The 17935-nt window shown below is 40.6% G+C and overlaps 2 protein-coding genes across 3 annotated transcripts in view; both read right to left on the bottom strand.

Moving 5' to 3' along the window:
* The window catches only part of LOC117455631 (ras and Rab interactor 2-like), a 79385-nt gene extending 73553 nt beyond the window's left edge, over positions 1-5832 (bottom strand). For both annotated transcript variants that reach the window (XM_034095205.2, XM_034095225.2), the window contains exon 1: positions 5672-5832. The gene's annotated coding sequence lies outside the window, so the exon portion shown is untranslated. The remainder of the gene's footprint in view (positions 1-5671) is intronic.
* Positions 5833-9747: 3915 nt separating this feature from the next.
* LOC117447231 (sodium/potassium/calcium exchanger 3-like) overlaps positions 9748-17935 on the bottom strand; it is an 88212-nt gene continuing 80024 nt past the window's right edge. The window contains exons 11-17 of the mRNA XM_034083945.1: positions 17522-17682; positions 15793-16063; positions 15543-15709; positions 14401-14515; positions 14153-14265; positions 13796-13861; positions 9748-11947 (exon numbers count right to left, since the gene is read on the bottom strand). Of these exons, the coding sequence (XP_033939836.1) occupies positions 11795-11947; positions 13796-13861; positions 14153-14265; positions 14401-14515; positions 15543-15709; positions 15793-16063; positions 17522-17682 (1046 nt within the window). The 3' untranslated portion in view covers positions 9748-11794. The remainder of the gene's footprint in view (positions 11948-13795; positions 13862-14152; positions 14266-14400; positions 14516-15542; positions 15710-15792; positions 16064-17521; positions 17683-17935) is intronic.

Here is a 17935-nt window from a genome sequence, read left to right as displayed (position 1 = left end):
TCTTATCATATTAAACCAGGAAATTATTTAGCCTTATAGCACTTCCGGGATCCCTCGTCTTGAAGTCAATTGGGTTTTTTGGGTTACATTTTTGGTTGTATTCCTGACATAAGGTGTGGTTAACAGAAGTTTAGTGTTTCAGTTTTTTGAGTTTGAAGTCTGAAGGTTTTATGTGTTTTAAAAACAGTAGTGGCTAACAAGTGGCTAAATGAGACTTTTACATGACATTACGCAGAACATTAGCCGCCTTTAGCTTAGCGGTGCTGACAGAGGCCCTGATGTAGTTTGTTTTTAACCTAACATTAGCTTTTTACTTCCGGTCATTTGCTTTTACGTTTCAACTATTACAAAGTGGTGTTAACTTGTAGAAATTATCCTGCTGAACAAAACGTGTAAGTATCATAAACGTGTGTTAGCAAACAAAAAAAACATAGATTTTTGTCAAGGAAGCCCTATAGTGATGCTAACGTTTAGGTCCGCCTACACAAACACTTAATCACTTTACCACTCTACTGCATGTCTGTCAGTCCTGGGAGAGATCTCTCTTCACTAACTGAGGTTTCCTCCACTTTTCTCCTTTGTTAATCCACTGAGGATCAAAGGACAGAGGGTGTCACATGCTGTACAGATTGTAAAGCCCCCTGAGGCATATATGTAATCTGTGATAGTGGGAACATAAATGAAACTTGACTTGTTGCTATTCCAAAACAGTTTCTCTGTACTTGTTAGACTAACAAAAGGTCTGTGTGTCAGTAGTGAGATCTACTGAAGGCTGCACACAGTAACCACTGCAGAGGAGAAGAACGTCCACAAGTGGGTCCTGTTCTGGCCCTGAGGCACACCAGATGATCCTGTGTGTGTGTGTGTGTGTGTGTGTGTGTGTGTGTGTGTGTGTGTGTGTGTGTGTGTGTGTGTGTGTGTGTGTGTGTGTGTGTGTGTGTGTGTGTGTGTGTGTGTGTGTGTGTGTGTGTGTGTGTGTGTGTGTGTGTGTGTGTGTGTGTGTGTGTGTGTGTGTGTGTGTGTGTGTGTGTGTGTGTGTGTGTGTGTGTGTGTGTGTGTGTGTGTGTGTGTGTGTGTGTGTGTGTGTCAGGAGGACAGAGGGAGGTATAGGTTGACCTATTATTTTTACATACCAAACACGGCAACACATTTTTCTTTCAAAGCCGCTCCAAAGATCCTGTTTGCGAGCCACAGAGCTGGATGAGGTTGTGTGTACAGTAAGTGCAGCTGAACCCACTGGCCCATGTTGTGTTGGTTATAGAAGGAATGTGTTCACTGGCAGATTTTTTTACTCAAGGATGGAAGGTTAGGATTACTTTCATATTTTTTCCGTGGAATGTTTATGAACCTCCTGTCAGTCAAACACCAGCCTGACCAACATCCTGACCTCTAATCACAGCTTTACGAGTCTGCAGCAAGCGCTCCAAATCACCGTCAAACTTCATACGGCACTGGAATAAATCACGGTGAGAAACAGGCACCAGCACCGCCCAAAACTCTCCATTAAAGATCACCCTTCCTCTGGGCTACACCCCTCTAAATTAGTACCAGGAACACATGCTCAGACAAAGGGTCCAGGAGTGAAGTGTCTCAAAATAACTTTGTTGAGATTTCAGGGGAGTACAGCAGGGAGGAATAAAGATGAGCAGACGGAGAAGATGCTTTCAAATGAACGGAAATAGTGTAATTACCTATTGCGCTTGTTATTGTTGAGTCACGGATGAGAAGGGTAAACACACACCGGAAAGTAGATTCAAATGACTTTGGCTCAGTCATGCTGTAAACAAGAGAAGGTAAGCAACCAATCAGGCGACATGCCCTGCCCCCGGACCCCCAGAGGCCTCACTATGTGGCAATTAAAGTGTGGTATTTTGATTAAAGAACAACATCAACTGAAATTATAGTCTTTAGGGGCTGCCTGCCCAAATGTGGGCCTTTCATGTAAATGCAATCAGGCGAAATAAAAAGCTAACGTAATGCTAAAGGTGTAGTAGTTAATGTCTTCACTTGTTAGCAACCGCCGCCTTTATGAAACTTTGGACTTTCCCAAGTGTGGTTTTTCCTTATGTATTTTGTGTCATAGAACAAAACGTAAAACTCTTTTCAGCATGAGTAAACCACAGACCGTACTTAAGTATTCTGACCACAAACACATTCAAGAAACCTTTTACAGATGCAAAATATCTCTACAGCTCTTTGTGTAACATACACAATTGCTAAGTAGACAGATAAAAACCTTACTAGGCAGACATGATAGAAACAATCCTGGAGTCACGGATTAACATCAATAAATAAACTCAAAGAAAATAAGACGGTTCTTAAAGCTTAGGATCTTTTTTTGAATTCATGTTAAGGTGCTTTCTTCAGCATCTAAAGAAGGCAGTACAGGAAATGCTAACAGCTAATGCAGCATAGCCCAAAATGCCAAAGTGTAAACAGACATTGCTAAAACTAGAATGGCTGCTTTGAGGTTGTCCACACCATCCAGTCAAGTTGCAGATTAAATCAGGGTCGGCAATTGGTTTGCCGATTTTGTCTGTTTGGGTGATTTTCTATTTATTTGAGCTATTGCCCCTTTCACACCAAAGAGGTTCCCGTTCTAGCTCCGTGCTTGTGCTCTTCTTGTTCGGAACCGGTTTTTCTTTTCAGCCCCCGTTTTGTTCACACCGCCCAGAGCCCGACTGGTGCTGCTGCGTCATGACGTCGCCGTTTACATCGCTCATTTTCTCCCCAACGGCGCTCACAACAACAACAACAACAACAACAACGGGGGACTGCGTCGGGTCGATGATCGTGTTGCTTTTAATCACACGAAGTCAGATTAAATTAAATAACGACTTCTCCAACCTTATACTTTTCTCCAGAGTGCCGTGGTTCATTGTTTATTAATGTATTTTTGTATTTTGTTGGTCGAACGCACTTACTGTAAGTCGCTTTGGATAAAAGTGTCAGCTAAATGTAATGTAATGTGTTTCAGCGGCATTTACTGACCGCTGCAGTGCTGCTCGTCCACCGGAGTTTATTCTCCCGTTATGATTCTACTTGTGATAGTCGGACACGACAACCTGTGCAGCCCATGTATTGATTCCATCTGATAGCTGCTATAATACAAAACAACACGTCTGCCTCTCTCCACAATGATCGATAACAGTGAACGGATGGTCAAAGTAAGGTACAGATAAACAGAATCACACGAAGCCTGGTTAGTGTTGCCTGACTTTATAAAGTGTGTTTTTTATAAGTGTGTGGTTGCGTTCTAGTCACTTTTCTCAGCGCTACTGCTTGTTTCAACTTGTATTTGCCGTACTCGCCATAAACTGTTAGCTCAGGTTAATCTCGCCCCTGCCCCCGCCTCCGACGTAAGCGTGACGTATGCGGTTCTTGCTTCTAGACCGAATTTTTTTGGTGTTTGGTAAGCACCGGTTTTTGGTGCTTAGAGCCAGCTCTGCTGTGGTGTGAACAGGAAAAAACGGTGCTTATCAGGCTCTAACTCTTAACCGGTCCTGGAACCACGTTGTGTGAAAGGGGCATATGAGGGTGGGTTTGCCACAAATCTTATTTTCTGCAATATTACGAAATTCAACGGAATAATCCCGTTGGCTTTTTGTCGAGGGTGCCCTTGCGATGCTTACTTTCGGTGTAACCTACAAAATAAGGTTTTCAAAGCTCACTAACATGGTCTTTATTGATGCATAAAGCTGAAAGTCAGTTCAGTTTGCAGAAAAAGAAACGGCAGAGCTCCAGTGTTAGACGTGATGCTGCAAAGCAGACATCAGTGTGGCTCCTGTGAAAGCGCTCAGTGTCAACATCCCCAACAGGGAGAGTTTAATCACCGCGGTAACCTGAGAGGCTGCTTCCTCATCCAGCCATGATGACATCACTTTTCATAAACCTGTGGAGTTCGGGGTTCTGCCTTGAACGTACAGAGAGAAGTGGTTTGGCGAAAGTTTACTTTACAAATCGGATATTTCAAGCAGAAAAGTCTGAAACATGTATTTAGGAATATAAAAATAAAACACCCAAAAGAACGCGAAGGCAGCATTAGTTGTCTTTTGAAGGTCACAGCGGACACAAAACTCAAAAAACTCCCAAAACGAAACATGTTATGGCAAGTCTTCTTTAATGAAATACCTCACTGCTGATGCCTTTTCATATAGAAGCACATAACGAGGGCTCTTCGTGCCAAAAGGCCTGGTTTCTGCAGTGAAGCTAATCTCTCGACCAGATTCCAAAGCAGCTTAAATGAGGAAATTGGCTCCTTCCTTACATCGATAAACATCAGACTACTGCTTGTTGTTTTCAGTCAGGTTCCGACGGGTCTCACATATTTCTGATGTAAAATCCTCACCTCAGGAGAGGAGGATGTTGCAACATGTTCATCTATTCTCATAATCTAAACACTGAATTATAATACATGGACAAAACAAGTAAGGGACCGTTTGAAAATGATGAGAAGGCAGAATTGAGGGAGCTCTGTGTACTTTTTGTTCTAGAAATGGCAGTCTGACTTTTAGGCGAGCATGGGAAGATATTTATTTTTAGTTCAAATTTTAATTTTAGCATAATGTATTTTATAACCATTTTAAATCCAAGGGTCTGCAAATGTATTGACTAAGTGACGTTTGTTATGAAGCTTCAGCTACAAACATTTTCAATATTATAGCATTGGCTATCTATACGTACATTGTTGGAAATGAATACTTTGTTAACATATTAAGGTTGAAGTTGGAATGCACCATGTTTCATACACGTCAGCTTTCCACAGCGATCTGACACACTTGGAAGAACCAAACAGTTATGTGAGGATGCTGTTTGTGGATGTCAGCTCCGCATTCAACACTGTTATCCCCCACAACTGGTCAGCAAACTGGACAACCTTGGCCTTGGTTCTTCGCTGTGCTCATGGGTCATGGACTTTCTTTCAGATCGACCACAACAAGTCAGAATCGTTAAGCACACATCATCCACCTCATCCTAAACACAGGAGCCCCACAAGGCTGTGTGCTTAGCCCCATGCTCTTCACACTTTCCCCCCATGACTGCACCCCCATCAACACCTTCAACACCATAATTACATTGGCAGATGACACCACAGTAGTCAGGCTTATTACAGATAATGAGTAGATGGCCTACAGCGGGGTTGGCAACTCCTTTACATTATTTAATAAGAATTCTTGTTGCATTTATGTCCTCACCACTTCAAGGTTGCACACACAATGGCAAAGTACTTGAATTAACTTTATATTTTGTATGAAAAACCTCAATCTGCAAAGTAACTAGTAACTAAATATATCAAATTAATTAAGTGGAGTAAAAAGTGCACTTTGCCTACAAAATGGTGTGAAGTCAGTATAAAGTAGCATATTATAAAAAACCTCAAGTAAAGTACAAGGACCTCATTTGTTTACTTAAGTACAGTACTTGAGGCAATGTACTTACATTACACCACTGTTCAAAACAATATTTGGTCCATTAAATGCAGAGGAATTAAGCTGCTTCCAACTTTTAAAGTGCTTTCCACTTTGGATAATACATCAGTTTTAGTCCACTTAATGAACAACAGGTCTTAAACTCAGTGAGAGTTAGGGTCAGTATGTGAAAACACTTCATGTTGTTAGAAGCGGGAGTCATGGTCCAGGGTATCGTGCTGCACAAAGACATCTTGACTCACCTCGAAGTGGTTCACTGCGGCAGAACTACAGCGGACTGCGGTCCGGTTCTGCTCCATGGAGGAGAGGAGACATGTCCGCTGCTCTGTTAACGGGCTGTTTTCAGCTGACAACGAGAAACACCACTGTCCCAGCCGCTCTGTTATGGTTCACCGCCGGACACACCGACACCGGGATGGGGCTCAGCGCCTGGGAGAGAAAGACGAGCCGCGGTAATCTGACGCCTCCTCCTGATTGGCTGAGGCGGTGATGACGATTCTCACCTTGATTTTGGATTTTACCATGAAATGTTGATTTTTATTTTACTTTTTTTGTATGTGTACCTATTTACCCCTGATGTTTTTTCGCGTCTAAGTAAAATAATACATCAATAAATACGTTTTCTGATATAAATAGGGGAAACAGGCAGAGGGAAAGTAATACAGAAGTAAATACAGTAAAAACAATTTTTACATCAAATGTAATCAATTATTATGAATGCCTACCGATGCCTACATGTATGTTTAATATTCAAGGTTTATTATCAAGTAATTCATTTGTATTCTTGGCCGCTGTTCTTCAAATTTAAGAAAATGATCTCGCTCTTTTGAAGTCTTAGTTTAGTTTAGTTTATTATTTTTTTTCGAGCGTGTAAAACCAAAGAAAATACAAATGAAACAAAATATGATACAGACATGATACAGTACTATACAGATGAATACAATAACTAAACGAAATATTTAAATAATAATTTAATAATCTGTAGTATCATTGTCTGATAACAATAAACAACAAAGCTTTAGCGAATTACACGTCCGAAAAGGGGTCGGAAGAAGTTTACACTTATTTAATCCGACCCCTTCTCACATTTGTTTTTACTTTTTTTTTGTACATCTTAATATTACGTTAACATACAATATAAATGAATACCTTAACCTTGAATAATTCATATAATAATTCATATAATATATACAGGCAAGTTAAGAGAATTGTCTCTATATATTTATAAATATATATATATGTATACACAAATGCATAAACATAAATTCATAAATAGAATACAAAACAAGAATATAAACAGTTATGGCTTAGCAGTGTCCTCCCTGTACCTGTACGTGAGAATTGTGTCTTTATACGTCTTTTGGAATAGTTTGATGTGTGGACATCCCTTCAGCTCCTCACTCACATCGTTCCAGATCTTCACCCACAAACACAAACACTTCTCTTTGTTGAGCGCACCCTAACATTGGTGAATATAAATGAACCACGTAAATTATAATTCCCTTGTCTTTCATTAACAATATCTGAATATTCAGGTCATTGAACGTGTTTTGCCTTCAACATAATTTGTGCAATTTGGAATTCAACAAGATCTGACAGTTTTAATAATTGTAGCTCTAAGAATAATGGGTTTGTATGATCCCTATAGCCTACATTTGTAATAAGTCTTATTGCTCTTTTTGTAGAACAAATAGGGATGTGTTGTAGTTTTATAATTACTGCCCCAAACCTCTGCACAGTAACTTAAATAAGGTAACACCAATGAACAGTAAAGAATGTAGAGGGAAAAGAATCTGTTTTGCCTTGTTTAATATTGCAATACTTCTTGAGACTTTGGATGAATATGTTTTATGTGGTTTCCAGCTCAGTTTCTCATCAATTGTGATTCCAAGGAATTTATGTTCTTTAACTCTCTCAATGAAAATCCCATCTATCTTAATGGATGCCAGCGTATTGCTATTTCCAAATATGATTAATGTTGTTTTATTCATGTTTAATGATAACTTATTACTGTTTAGCCATAACTTTAGTTTGCACATTTCAGCTGTGATCTCTTCTAATAGTAGCTGTACATTGTCCCCAGAACAACATATATTGGTGTCATCAGCAAACAAAACAAACTTGAGTACTGTCGATACATTGCATATTTCATTAATATACATAATGAATAGTTTTGGCCCCAATACTGACCCCTGGGGGACACCGCATGTAATGTCCAAATATGAAGAACAACACTCTCCCAGCTTCACAAACTGTTGCCTGTTGGTTAAATAACTTCTTACCCATTCCAAACTACACCCCTGATTCCATAACGTTCCAGTTTCTTTATTAATATGTCATGATTAATTGTGTCAAATGCTTTTTTTAGGTCAATGAATATTCCAATAGCATGTTTCTTTTGATCAATTGAGCTAGTCATTTCTTCAAGTGAGTCTACTAAAGCCATCGATGTTGATCTATTGGCTCTGAATCCGTATTGACTTTCGGTGAGAAGTTTGTGTTTTTCTATGAAATTGTTCAGTCTGTTATTGAAAAGCTTTTCAAGAATTTTTGAGAATTGTGGTAGAAGTGAGACAGGTCTATAGTTTGTGAAGTGATGTTTGTTCCCAGCTTTGAACAAAGGTCTGACTTTTGCTATTTTCATTTTGTTAGGAAATGCACCAGTTTGGAATGATAAGTTACATGTGTGTGAATGGTTTTGAAATAATATCTATAACCTTTTTTAATAGTCATGTCAATGTCATCACAATCGGTAGATTTTTTGTTTTTACTTTTCGTTACAATATCAACAACTTCTCTTTCATCCACTGCTGTGAGGAACATTGAGAAAGGATTACGTTTTATTAAGTTTTCCAGTTTTTCTTCTGATGTTCCTCCATCAGGGATTTTACCTGCTAATTTAGGTCCAACATTTACAAAGAAATCATTGAAACTGTTGGATACAACATCCATATTTTCTTCTTCCTTATCCTTGTCAATGAAGTATGTTGGATAACTCCTTTTTCTAGACCCATTTTTTATAATACTATTCAGTATGCTCCATATTCCTTTAATGTTGTTTTTATTTTTGTCGAGTAAATTCCGATAGTATTCACTTTTGCAGGTCCTTATTATAATTGTTAATTTATTTTTATATTTTTTATATCTAATCTCTGTCTCTTTTGTTTTATTTCTCATGAAATCTCTATACAATGAACTTTTCTTTTTACAGGCATTTTGTAAACCCCTTGTGATCCATGGACATTCTGCATATTTCATTTTTCTACTGTATTTGACAATTGGGCAGTATGTATTATATAATGATAAAAACATTCTCAGGAATTGATCATATGCACTGTCAATATTGTGTTATTTGTATAAATCATCCCATCTTTGTGCCAGTAAAGCATTTTTTAAAGCGTGCATTGCTTCCTCTGATCTAACTCGTCTGTATTGAATAGCTTTGTCCGGCATGTTATTACTGTAGTTTTTGTCATAAACTGCAAATACTGGTAGGTGGTCACTTATCATTTATTAAGAGTCCACTTACTGTATTGTTTTCTATGTCATTTGTGAATATATTGTCTATGAGAGTAGCACAATGCGATGTGATTCTGCTCGGTCTAGTAATTTTTGGATATAAACTCATACTGTACATTGTGTTGATAAATTCTTCTGTCATGCTGTGATTATTTGGATTTAGAAGGTCAATATTGAAGTCACCACAAATGAAAACTGTTTTATGAATCACTTTTGAGAATATTTCCTCCATCCAGTCCTTGAAAATCTCAATAGAGCCAGGTGCTCTATATACACAACTGATGATTACATTTTTCGTTTTTTCTTTGCAGATTTCAATCGTGATACATTCCAATACATTATCAATCACTGTTGACATATAGTTCATCACTTTAAATTGTAAAGTCTCTCTTGGTTCTGGAGAGTTTCCAGAGGGTTTATCAGAGCAGAAACAAGTGAGCAGTGTCAGTGAACCAAAACACAAATATGGCAGGAAACCAACATAAATAGCTAGACAATGTTACAATAAAATTATGAAAATGCTGAGTTAGTGATAATAATAATAATTGAGTTCATCATTAAGGGAGATTTCACCAAACACCTAGCAGTGAGTAGTGGTTTAAATTAGCTTAACATTACCATTAATGCATCAATAATAATAATTTTTAAAAAATAACACATACCGTATTGAAACATTTACTTTAGAGACAAGTTCAGCTTAAAATTATGATTTGTACATTTAATGTAAAAAATAATTGTGTTTTTCATTAGACCCTCGAAAAAAGTGAAGACAAGTATGCTGTGAACAGTATGTGTCTCACTTTATTGTTCTGATAGGTTGCTGTGAAACAGGAAGGTAATCAGAAGTCATCAGTGTGTGTAAATCATTGTATTGCAAGAAGACCACAGGGACCATCTTCCTCTCTCTGCACTCTGCCCAGAGGTCCTCATCAACAACAACAAGGATTTACACACAGATCAAGAGCATAACACCACATTAATTAGCCGAACTGTTGCAGGCCTACAATCTAAATACAGTATATGTGGAATATAACTGCTCATCAGAAGTTCGTGTTTCTAATAGCATATCCCTCTGATGTGTACAATACTTTTTTCATCTTGAAATGCATTTAAATTACACACAAAATAATCGGAATCATGGAAGAGGCATGCAAACCCACCAGTATTTATCTCTACCTGAAAATATACCAAAGCCACTTCCCGTATAATACTCTGTGAATATTAAACACGGCTCTACAGCGCTCTCTTGTGGCCGCAGAAGGACACTTTTAATTAACCCTATGAGCATTACAATTCTTCAGCTAAAAACTAAGATCAAATCAAAATATCTTCCACATTTGTAATGTTGAACACATGCTGAAACAGAGTGACAATACTGCTGACACAGGTGTTTTTTTGGCTCAAAGACAAGCAGGAGAATAGCAACAAGTTAGCTTTGAAGCCTCCAAAATACAACTGATGGAACAAGAGTTAAAGCACTGTGTTTTAAGAAACGTTATGTTGTGAAAGTTCAAAGAACGGACTTCCTTATCGGAAAGTCAATCTCCCACAACCATCACTCATCATGTATTCGACGTTCAAGACTCTCGTGCGTCATCGTCGAAAAAACCACCGGGTTTGTGCCAATATACAAATGTTGCAATATCTTTTCAAACTATACAAAACTTATAAATTATCTATTCTTAAATATAAACAACATCAAATCAGTTTCCAGTACTCAGATTATATATTAGGTATACAGTACACTGTACAGTATTCAAAGAGTCCCGTTCAAATACACTGTACACGATCCAAAGGGCGGGAACTGGCGGTAAGACACGATCTTTGAATAAATAAATTCATAAATAAATCATGATTATGTCTTCCCAGCAACAGTGATGTCCTTGGGTCCTCTCGAGACTTACACACACGCATGCACACACACACACGCAACCTGACTCTTAAGTACTCCTACTATTCTAAAAATACTTTTGGCTTTAAGAGGTAAACTCAACTCAAAATCTAATTCTTAAATATGTACAATAGAGGGAGCTCTAACGTCAATAGTTATATGTTAGCGTACCTGTAGACGCTTTGCAATGAGAGAACAATCAATAAAGTGACAGTGCTGGATGCCAGTGGCAGGCAGATCCCTTCCCTATGTGGGTGTTACCAACGGAACATAAAGCCTATGTGTAGCAGTGGATAAGCCTGTAGGATATGTGGAAAGTATTAAATATGTGGATTCCGTCAGTGCAAAGCTAAAGTCGACTTGGGGCTCGTACAGCATGCTGTGTACTGTGTACTGTGTACTGTGTACTGTGTACTGTGTACTGAGCATCCAGACATGGTAAAGCATTTGGAGAGTATTTCTGAAATCACAAAACAGTCACTGGATCGTACAGCTTGGTGACTGATCCAGTTGTGCATAAGAGAATCCCATACATCAGTTAATATTATATAATCTTCAAATATATATACAGCCTGTTTTTTACTTAAAAATACCTTAATTGTGTGCTTTTATTCCAAACTCGTACAAAGAGTAACAAACAATCCAGCTAAAAATGGCTCTGCAGGATTTCCCTTTCCTCCGTCAGTTACAGTAGCAGCTCCTGCAGCATCAGTCCTGTCGGTGTGCACACACTCCAGCCCACCTCCCGGTGCCGGGACTCTCTCGTCACGCCTCCGTCGGGTCCAAAGAAAGTCCTCTGTCTTCTGTCTTGTGTGTCCTGCACCAAAGGTAAATCATATGGAGCTCTAATTTCTGTCTAAAAGTAAAAGGTTTCAGGGTGCAGAGAATCTGGAGGCCATGTGAGGTTTCCTCCACGGACACGAGGAACAAGAAGACGGGAAGAGGGAGCAGGGGGTCAGTGGATGTCTCGACACATGGGCAGGTTGACGAAGACGAAGACGTTGAACTCGATGAGGATGGAGATGCAGAGAAAGATGGCGTACAAGATGATGCAGGCCAAGCCCAGTCGCCAGTCCAGAGTCCATTTGTTCAAATGGACACCGAGAACCTGTAAGTAGGGAGGAATCAGTAAGAGGGAGGACATGATGACGACAGCACACAACTGTTCTAAACACTTAGACTATAGAGCGTATACTGTATGGCCCAATTCCAAACTGCCCCCTATACCCTATCCCTACACACTACCCCTCCGTTGGGTTATGACGCCCTCAAACAGCGAGTCTGCATCAGTGCTCTCCACCGGACCGGACTCAATGCTGTGTGTGTCCGTCAGGAAACAAGCTGTTCACTAATAGTTCATTGATAAACTGCACAACTAGAGCTATTTCATATCTTCACACAGATGTTAGTAACTTCATGGTTTCCTCGTGTTTCTTTAAACTTTGGATCGTTTACTCATGTCTAGTCTAGAAAACGGTAAAAGTTGTGTATATTTACACTGACTTTTGCGAAAACTAAGCGGCTTCTAAACATCAGATTTTAAAACAAAAATATGTTTATAAAAAAGATATGCCATCAAGGATTTTTAGAGTTTTATTTGAGTTATTTAGAATCCAAGAGATGCTGATTTGAGACCGTTGTTACGTATTATGGCATTTCCTGTTTCTGCCGGAGAGAGGGGAGGCCGTCCCAAAGCTTGCCGCTGTATTTACACCCTCCATCTGAAAGAAGGAGGAGCCTCTTTAAGCTGCGAGTGTGACTACAGACGGGTGAGTGGGTAGGGTGTGGTTTGGAATTGGGCCTAAGAATCTTCATGCAGTCATCGTGACATTAACCATTGGTCAAAAAATGTCTTTCTCGCTTGATACACATTTGATTGATGTAAGAGTTGGCCTTAATGGCTGGTTTAAAGCCTCATCCATTCAGCATTATGTTCCTTTGGTCCATTATGGTCCCATTAGGAGCAGGGCTGCTTTTCACTTCTCTTATTTTTTATTTCCTCGCTTCCGTTGACAAATCAACTTCCGGTGATCCGTCCCAGTGGCCTTATTTCTGCATGAGGAGCGAGGAGCGAGGAGCAATAATGGAGGAGCGATAACCGAGGAACCACCAGACCATCCTCCGGTGAAATCCTCAGACACTCGCCCCGCCCCCTTACTGTGTATCGCTCACTGATTGGACGAGGCAGCGCATGCACTGATCTGATGCTTCTTGACGTGAGAGCAGTTTCCCAGCGGAGTGAAGAAAACACATGAACCTCACGGGAGTCCCTCCTCAGTTTATACCGTGTTTTGTTTCAATTCATGTTTCATTTAGTTACAAATATGTGATATATCTGAACAACAACGTGGTCACAAATCATTTTATTCATTTATTGGAAACATTTTCATGATCGCTTTTTTCGTTTTACATTTTCATTTATTGTCATTTCCATTCAGTCAGTCATTAAGTGCTATTAAAATGTGAATGTGCTACATATCCACACAAAGAAACAAAGTGTGCAATCCAATGAATGTTAATCTAACTGGGTTTTGATAGATAACATCTCTTTTTCTTCTCTCAATTATTTTATTTCTATTGTGCACTCTAATCAATATTAATCAACTAATGTTCGTTTATACATTTTAAGAATGGCGTTTATCTTTTTTGAGAATTAGTTCTTATTTTATTTAATGTATTTGGGTCTACAACAGATGATACAAATGTTTGTGTCAGTAAATGTGTACTAACAGAGGCGGGGGTGGCCCATTGAGATGCCGGTCTGGGAGATAATCAAATGTATTTTGCTTTCGACGATTATTAAAAAAAGATAATTAAGATAAAACACACACTAAGATATCCCTTTGTAAATATATGTCTATGGTTTGATTCAAAACGACCAAGATGTTGGATGAATGTATTTAAGCCCCCAGAAGCACAGCCCAATTCAGTGACGTGGAACGTATGTGGAACTTACTGTGACGAATACTGAGGCCAGCAGGAGCCCCACAGAGAAAATGAGTCCTTTGCTGTTGAGATGGATCTGAGGAGAGAAACAGAGGTTACAGCACAAGCTCCTCTGACCCGACACACACACAACACATCCTGTATGTATGACACCTATTAGAATCTATGGTTCTCCTCCTGTGAAGAGTACTCAACAGAGCACATGCTGTCTTCTGAGTGTTGGTGATAAACTGCAGTGCGTGGGTGTCTTTGTGTCCTACGACTCCCTAGCCGCTCGGCACTGAATATGACAGACTAACGTCCTTCATGAACACAGCTGTTCTATTCTGGTCGGAGTCCAGCAGAACTCCCTCTGGAGAGCACTCACGGTGGAGCCGTAGTCGATGCAGAGCGTCTGCACCGCCCAGGGCAGACCCAGGCCCACCAGGATGTCAAACACATTGCTGCCGATGGAGTTGGAGATGGCCATGTCCCCCAGACCTGAGGCAAGGAGAGCAACACTGTCAGGTCTGTACAGTCTGGAGACGAGTCATGATGCGAGCTGCTGAGTGAGGCCACGCCTCCTCTAAACAGCAGCTCACTCAACACAAACAGTGACTTCCTGTGTGTGTTTACCTTGCCGTGCGACTATAAGACTCGCCATGCAGTCTGGGACGCTGGTGCCTGCTGCTAGGAACGTGATGCCCATGATCACATCTGGGATGCCCAAAGTGAAGCCTATCACAGTCACCTGACGAGAATAGGATATTAATACATAGTTCAAAAGTGTGAAGGCTACAATAGGAACATCTGGGATTGAAATAAATAGGTGTGACAGTTAGTATGAAGCCTGACTACACTGAACAACTGTAGCTTGATCATTTAAAAAAAGACGTCAGTGATGCTGATCCTGTTTGGATTTGTCAGGTAAGAATTCATTCAAATCTTAATAATACTTACCAAGGTATATATTTAAATATAAATGCTATTTACAGAAGTGCAGAGTGCATATTTTAACATTTAACTTATTTATTTAATTCTAAAATTGAGCAATTGTCATTGTCTGGAGTTGTTTTCCAAACTTAGTAATATCCCTTCAGACCAATCGAGGGAATCACTTCCGAGTGTGTTCATCTAAACCAGTAATTCTCAAAGTGCGGTCCGCGGACCACTGGTGGTCCGTGACCGCCCCCTAGTGGTCCGTGAGTATATTGGTAACATTTCACATTTTAAATAAATAAATAAATAAAAGTTTTCCGCACTCTCGCGGGAATATCTCCACAATGAAGCGAGCTTAAGTTTCACTTTCGATTGCATGATATAGCCCAGCGCAACACCTTCGTCACACATGTTGCCACTCGTTTGTACAATTTGCAGGCGATTTGTAATCTGTTCTAGAAAAACGATGTGTTTTTGGATATTTTTGGAGTTAGGTGGTCCGCGAGTGTTTTTTTATTGGTTAAGTGGTCCGTGGTATGAAAAAGTTTGAGAAACACTGATCTAAACGTTCATTATGTCACAGGCTAACGTGAATTCCTGTTATAATGCAAGTGAAAGTGCAGATGCTGTCTGCACTTTAAGATTTTCAAAAAAGAACCCTTTTATCGTCCTCTGCATATGACCAAATACGGCTTTATGATGACACTATTACATATTCTCATTCAAAAATCAAAGAGTTAAACCTTTTTTGTCCAGTCCCAAACACTAAGGGTAGAACCTTCAAGTTTTATGCGGTCAATCATTTCAATGGTTAAAGATCAGCATGTGTTTTCACTGACCATCCAGACCATGATGTAGGAGAGGCCAGCGATCCAGATGGTGGCGGTGAAGAAGGAGACCATGAACCACCTCTCCCAGCGCCGCTTGGCACAGTTGGGCACGGTGAAGAACAGAAGCAGAGACAGCGGCCACATGGTGATCCACTTCAGCTTGTTCCCCGCCCCGGCTGGAGGGAGGGAAGACGGTGACGGGACAATGAGATGTGTTCTGTGGTAGCACTAAAACCAAACATCAGAAAGTCATCAGTACCTGGAATTTTGAAAGGCACCGAGGGGCCGGAGTCTCCATCTTCCCCCTCTCCCTCCACGTCGTTCTCGTTGTTCTCGTTATCCTCGTTCTCGTTCTCTGTCTTGTTCCCAGACTCCAGTCGCTGGAGTCGACACCTGCCGTTCAGACCCTGCTCAGCTCCGCCCATCCCGTTCTCTAAGCCCCGCCTCCCCTGAGCCCTGGCGGTGGAGTCGGAGTCGCCGTTGGTGATGCGGTTGACCCGAGTCTCACTGGTGTTGATCAGTCTTTGTCTCTGGAAGGGATTATAGAACATGAGTACAGAAAACATTAAGATAACGTTCATTAACGCGTTTCCCAATGCTGCTTAATAGCACGAATAGCGGTGCGTCAGATACATTTTGTCTTCATTTATTTATACCATATAAACAAAAGCCTCCCATATTGGTCTGAAGCAGAAGTTAATGTTGTTTCTCTTCTTTCAGACACAATGGGTTTGTTTGGCTCGGACTCACTGCAGGCTGTATTCAGCAGCAGACAGGTGCCTGAGAGAAAAGGCCTAAAGTATCATTTATTCCACTTCCTGTTGAGGCCACCCAGGGGTATTCAGTTACGCTAAGATGCTGGTTTGGAAGGGATTTCTCAAAGTAACTGACTTTTTGCTTGAGGGTAGCTTTGCCGCTTCTCAACTTTTTAATGTATTTGTAATAGTTTGCACTTTGTTTAACTACACAACTCAATATAGAGTCCAACCCAGTGGACACCAGTGTTTCGTTAAGCCGGTATTTACCGGACTTTGACTGGAAAGAATCTGTAGAAGTCTGGCAAATTGAAATCCCTTGGGTCGTATTGTCCGGTCTGACACAAATTAAATTAAAGTGTATTTAAAAAAAGTCAGAGCAGACTAGCCGCTCGCACCGATGCCAAAAGAGTGCACCGAGATGCCATCACTGAGGACAGCGCTCACTGTGAGGACAGCGCTCACTGTGAGGACAGCGCTCACTGTGAGGACAGCGCTCACTGTGAGGACAGCGCTCACTGTGCCGCCGGGCGCACCAGCACGATGCTTCGGGACCTTGTTTTTCAGAGGAAACTATTTTGTGATGCACACGCACTTACTGCTTAGCAGTGGTGACCATAGACTGTATATATCCACTGTACAAGCAATACATGACTAATATATATGCTATGCAGGCTCACTTTTTTCAATAGTAATTTCCAAAAAGTTGAAACCAACATGCATTGATGATGTCATTCCTTGTAAAGCCTTTTTATCAATGGTTTTCAAGCTCAAAAATAAACAGCGATAACATCTGAACACAATATTTCCCTACTGTCCAGGACATTGAAATCTTACCGGTCACGTTGACCAGCACAACAACGGAAACGCTGCTGCACACAGTAACACAGTGCATGTGCACGTGCGGTGTATATGTAGTGCTATACACCTGTCTCGTAAAATAGGATCCTGTGTTGAATCCCAACGGAGCCTCAAACCAGAGTTGTCTGTATGTCAAATCATCAAGATCTGCACTTGAAGTCGGCACAGCGATGCAACATACAGCACCTGACCCGACACCAGACCCGTGATCTTCTAACGCACCACACCTTGGAGAGTACTTGTGCCGGTGTATTGATGCATATAGAGGATTACATCATTAGGCTGAATGCAGCTTTATGATCCCTCCTCCTGCGGTGGAGAAACTCAACTTAAAATCGCTCCTGTTTTGGATAATGGGGATAACGAATGTACCTCGTTGATGAGCATGCGAGAGGCCATGGTGAGGCGGGTCCTCGGGGAGAAGTGACTGGTGATCATGATCCTCATGCCGGCCTCAGAGAAAGACAGCTGGTGGGGGTACGCACACAGCAGCTCATCCACCATCAGCACCGACGGCGTGCAGTGGAAGTTAGCTAGAAAGAACGAGCACACACACACACACACACACACACACACACACACACACACACACACACACACACACACACACACACACACACACACACACACACACACACACACACACACACACACACACACACACACACACACACACACACACACTCAAAAATCATGTGAAAGTAATTCTTATGATGTTTTTTTGTATTAAAAAGTAAGAAACATAATGTTTAAGGGGAGAAAAGGTGTTTTTGTATGTATTGCTAA

Source organism: Pseudochaenichthys georgianus, chromosome 1, assembly GCF_902827115.2.
Source record: "Pseudochaenichthys georgianus chromosome 1, fPseGeo1.2, whole genome shotgun sequence".
NCBI classification, from domain to species: domain Eukaryota; kingdom Metazoa; phylum Chordata; class Actinopteri; order Perciformes; family Channichthyidae; genus Pseudochaenichthys; species Pseudochaenichthys georgianus.
Note: the sequence above shows the minus strand (reverse complement) of the source record. Positions and strands in the feature narration are given on the sequence as shown.